This window comes from Panicum virgatum, chromosome 6N, assembly GCF_016808335.1.
Source record: "Panicum virgatum strain AP13 chromosome 6N, P.virgatum_v5, whole genome shotgun sequence".
Classification (NCBI taxonomy): domain Eukaryota; kingdom Viridiplantae; phylum Streptophyta; class Magnoliopsida; order Poales; family Poaceae; genus Panicum; species Panicum virgatum.
The window spans coordinates 49,064,265-49,069,529 of NC_053150.1; the positions used below are offsets into that span (position 1 = coordinate 49,064,265).

General features: G+C 42.3%; 1 protein-coding gene across 1 annotated transcript; it reads left to right on the plus strand.

The window, feature by feature from the left end:
- Positions 1 to 1,252: 1,252 nt before the first annotated feature.
- Positions 1,253 to 4,397, plus strand: LOC120679860 (ankyrin repeat and SAM domain-containing protein 6-like). Its single transcript, XM_039961523.1, has 6 exons — positions 1,253 to 1,487; positions 2,178 to 2,245; positions 2,350 to 2,648; positions 3,057 to 3,131; positions 3,216 to 3,278; positions 4,033 to 4,397. Exons 1-6 carry the CDS (start codon positions 1,393 to 1,395, stop codon positions 4,105 to 4,107), a joined length of 675 nt encoding a protein of 224 aa, XP_039817457.1. The 5' UTR covers positions 1,253 to 1,392; the 3' UTR covers positions 4,108 to 4,397.
- The last annotated feature ends 868 nt before the right edge of the window (positions 4,398 to 5,265 follow it).

Consider the following 5,265-nt stretch of genomic DNA (forward strand, 5'->3'; position numbering starts at 1 on the left):
CTTAGAATTCTTGGACTTGATCATTATCGGTTTCTTTGCTCATGCCAAGCCTTTGCTTACATAGCCTCTAGAAACACGCCTTTCGATCCCATCCATTTATCCTCAAGAGCCCTCTTGAACTCACATTGATTTTGCCATTACAATGAACATCATTTCTTTCATGCTAGCTTGATCATCAACTATCTCATACATTCCTTATGACAAGTTTCTCTAATTGTGAGACTATGCCTAAGCATACACCTTTGTCTCATTCACAATGCCTTGGCTTGTCATTTTGAATTCCACTTACGTCAAGAAGCTTCATTTGGATATACGAATAAATTCTTTATCGTTGATACATATCCCAATTTCCATGGTAGCTGTTGCTTGTTAATATTCTCATACTAGAACATGTCATTCATCTTGTCATATGAGCATGTGTCTTGAATCTTGATTCATTTCATCACATAGATTACAATTGTGATAATCAATTCCTGCTCATATACTCAACAAGATAGTTAGCCCTTTAATCGTGGTGTCAATCAATCCACCAAAACACACTAGGGGCCGAGATGCACTTTCAAATGGTCATGTTTGGATCTCATGAATTAGAGTTATTTGTGGTTAGTTGGGGTCCAAATAACCCTTGGGGTAGCCAAATATGGAGGGTAATTTGGGCCTAGTTGGAACTGTCCCAAAAAAAAACTAACCCATCCAAGAAATGCTAAATGGGTTACTTCTAGTGGACCCGCTGCTTTTCCTCTCTCTTCCCTCTCCATCCAAGGAGTGCTAAAGTGCTTTAATCGCCAACTAACCTCAAATAACTCTTGGATCCAAACAGCCCAAGGATTACTTTGAGGAAGGGTTATTTGCAAGGACTACTTTCTAACTCTAACTCTAAGCTTTAGCTAGTTCTCCAAACATCAAACATGGCCAATGATGCGCGTGCTTTGCTGCTACAGTCCATTGGGCGCCAGCTCAGGAAAGTCGTTGGCACAGGTGCCACGTCAGCTAATAAAAGCACAATTGTCATGTAAAGGCAGCACTACGTGCAAAAGAAAAGGTTTTCTGCCCTCCTGCTGGGCATGGACAAATTCCCAATGCGCATTATAGACCTTCGAGCCCAAATAGACCTTAGCCGTGCCTGTATTATACGCGGGCCTTACGTATTCCAAAACATACCATTATTGGGCTGATTTTGCTCAAGTACAGGCCCAAATCGAAACAAGCCGTAAGCCAGAATTTTTTGGAAAAACACCTCCGAGCTCCGCATATTGCCGTTCCAACTTCCAACTCTCTCCAGTCTCCACCGCTCCCCTTCCCCCGTCGTCCTCCCCTCCCCTCCTCGCCGACGAAACCCTACTACGCGCTCCCAAGCCCTCCCCGCCGCCGCCGCCCGCGTCCGCAGTCGCGATGTACGCGGACAGGAGCTCCGGGCGGAAGCGCTCCGTCAGGGACCGCCTCGGGTCGGGCGGCGGCTCGCGCTCCCGGTCTGAAGACGCAAAAAGGTGCGTCCTCGAGCTCGCCCGGTTCAAATCGTCGCTCGTTCCGCCATTACCGTGCTCGTTGGCGCTACATGTTTGCGGCTTCTGTTTGGATCGGTAACTGGACAGAGATGGTTGCGGAAATGCTGTCTAGGGTCTAGGAATCACAGGTGGTTTCGTGGTGCTGGAGATGGTAGCTTCAATGCTTGGTTGCAAAATCTGATATTAACTTCGTCACTTTGGTTTTCATATATGGGGTTCAATCGGTAGTTAGTATGTGCAATGCTTGTGGTTGATTGTGTGATTCATCAAACATGGATAATTGTGCTACTGTTACTGTTGCTTCCAATGTGGTCGTCCATTGTTGCTTGGGATTTTTTTTCTTAGTCCGTTTTAAAACTAGTGGATACATTGTCACAGTATGCGGACTCAAACACTGAGTCATGTTTTTTCTACAAGGGTTCGCACATTTTCCACTTATACAATGGAAAAATGATCTGGGGTTGCATGAGTTCCTCCCCTTGTTGTGCATTTATGCTTTATACAATGACAACAACTTATTTCACAGCCTTAACCATGCAATGCTTTAAATGTCTGTTGTGTTTCACCTTCCCAGAATTACAAATTGCTGATGTGATCAGTTGGTTCAGATATCCCAGTTTATTCAGAAGGTAAATAATCCTGCTCATATCATCCATGTCGGGATTTTTTCAGGTTTCGCCGGGATGATGGGACGTGGAGGCGTGAGCTTTATAAGGATTCTGGAGGAACTCAAACTTCATGTAAGAGCCATTGCACTTGCACGGACAGTTTTGGACATTCCTTTATTTTAGCTTGCCTCTGGAGGTTTACTGTTAGCATCTCGCTTCTACTGTGCATGGTTCAGCTGGACCTACTTCCAGAAATCTTCAATCAAACAAAAAATCTCAAGTGGAGCAAAGGATTGAGGTTGTGAAGAAATCATCAGTTCCAGATCTTCGTGAAAAGTTATCTGGTATCCCAAGCCAGCGCCCTCAACTAATCAGTACTGTTCAGGTCCCAAAGCCTGTAAGAGAGATCGTTAATAGTGACAGACCTGTTCAGAAGAGAGAACCCCCTCCAACTGCTGCCCCTCCTGTCGTTAAGAAAGTTAGTGCACCTGCACCCGTACCAACGCCACCTGCACCGCAACAATCCAAGGAAAAGGTGAGATAATTGAGGATTCTTTGCTGTGAGGATTTTGTCCCAATCAATTATTACAATTCCACTATTTGTTCTTACGTTATGGGAATAGCATACCATTTCCTTTTCTTATTTTGCATGTTCTGTACTGTGATTATAAATTTATAATGGACTATATGACCATTACATGTTGAAATCCCTTTGATGTTTGTCCAGCCTTTATTATGAATTCTGATCCGGTGATCCTTTAAGTTTAGTCTTATGCATGATTAATCTTCTAGCTCTTTAGCGTGTTCAAATTCCAAAGTTCTGTTTGCCTAGTCCATTATCAATGTGCACTTTGTGGTGTCTAATTTCTTGTGTGGAACCTGCTCTTCATCATTAAACCTTTCATTTCAGTGCTATAATAATGTATCTATTTGAAATGTACAGGTTGATGCCTCACTTGAGAGTTTACTGAAGTCTCTTGATCTAGATAAGTATTTGATAAATTTCCAGGCTGAAGAGGCATGTTTGGTTTATGTATTAATTTCATATTCTGAATGTGACCAGTGACCATAAATATTCTTAATGGATACTCATTTTTTTCAGGTTGATATGAAAGCATTGGCTTACATGAATGAAGAAGATATGAAGGCTTTAGGAATTCCAATGGTACTGCACAGCCTTTGATATTGAATCACTATTTATAGAATTCTCAATTACTAGGCTGCTGCCTTTTTTCTTTCCCAACTGGGTGGCATGCTTATCCATTGCTTTAAGAGACCTTTCTGGTTGAAGCAATTCAAATATATAAGTTGGTAGAACTTGATAATGTTATTACTTCCCTGCTTATAGATTGATAGAGTCATCGTAAAAGGGAAACTGTAGCAATTGAGTTTCTAACTTGTGAACTATGTTAATGACTAACTTTGGTTTTCAAACTATTTTGAATGATTGCACGCATGGTCATAGTGGAACCTGTCCTTATCTTCTTTCCACTTGTCGTATACATACTTATTAAGATCCGTGTTTATCCATATTTCTAGTCCTATTTTGTCTTATGAGAGGACACTTTGGTTGGATAAATTGGATAGAATGGCCTAACTAGGCCATGAGCTGTGCATTTTCAGTGTGGTTATCATAAAAACCAGATGCTCTAGAGAGTACAAACTCAGGTACTAAAGATATATTGAGATAGTGATTCAGCTAGCCCTACATGCATACACTGAGCCATTGTTATATTAATGAAAATTGTCTGTTCGATATACATCCCGTGATTTTCCATTTTTGTCATCAACAATTGAAAAGTAGCAACAAGTCTGTTATACGTTGGGGTATCTATTATTGTACTATTGCCCAACTATTCATTTATTTTAAGTCAAAATTTTGTGCTCATATTCATTCATTAGCTTTGTCCTGTTTTCAGGGTCCCAGGAAAAAGATACTATCAGCATTGGCTCACAAAAAGAGGAAGTCATCAAAATCGTTGCCTACCAGTTGAGAGATATCTGAGCTTGCGTATTAGCTAGGCAACTTGCTGATCTTGGATATGTGCGATGTCATCATCAACTTGCAGAGTTAACTACACTGACGTGCAAGATTCCCATCAATTGAGACTTGAGGCATGTATAAATAGAGAATTCTGTGATGTTGGTAGGGTTTTAAGGCAACTAACAGCTTGTTGATGTCTGGTTCTGTTGCTGTCCAGATTATTTGGATCATTGGATGTCAATTTATGATGCAGTGGGATTGTTCCCCTTATGCTTAGTCAGCTGTGAGCTAATGCTTTTATTTTCCTCATGTGTGCACATTGCTTGATGCCCACGTGCCCTTGTTTATCTACCGTGCCTGCGTTCTGGATGACTGCTTCCAGTTTATCATCCAGGATCTAGTGTTTATGCTAGAGTTGTGCTCCAGCAGATCAGTGATCATGCAGAGATGCAGGAGAAAGTTGCGGCTTCTTCAGTTCCTTTTCGTTCTCTCTTTTCAGGTGTTCACTCATTGCGGGCCAGTGAGGCAGTGACCACTAACCTGGGCCTTTTTTCACTGAAAATTCTTGATCTGTATATTGAAAATAGCATCGAACGTAAGAAATCATGTACAATATTTTCTTAAGAAGCTGCAATCTGGATGTGGCCATTTCTTCCACTGCCAAGGTGAAAATGCAAAAAAAAACCTGCGGGCCTCCCATCGGTGCCTCTGCAGGTGCGGGCCAACGGGGTTCGCCTCGTTTCTTCGGGCATCGGTATGAGGGAGGGTCGACACCGTTCCTTCCTCAAGAAATTGTTTCTTCATTTTGCGCCTTCTCTCTTCTTCAATTCCTATGTCACATCAGCAAAAAAGCTAAGTTGTCAAAATATAGGGACTGCCCGTAGGCATCAACCAAACAGCTCTTGAACCTGCCTACCTACTTTAGTCTGTAGATCGCTTATGCAGTTTTTGATCTGTGGTGCTATTAATCCCGGTTACATAGAAATTCTGATGGAGAAACTCCTCCCAGGAGAAAGGTGTTGGAACCGCCCATGGATCGCGCACGCTCACGAACATAAAATCAGCGAGGGAGACTAGCTTTGCATGTGACGAACGCCCGCCGCTGCTATCCTGTCTTTCGGTCTTTCTATTAGATTGAGGGTTTGTTTGGCAGGGTTTCAGCTCCTCC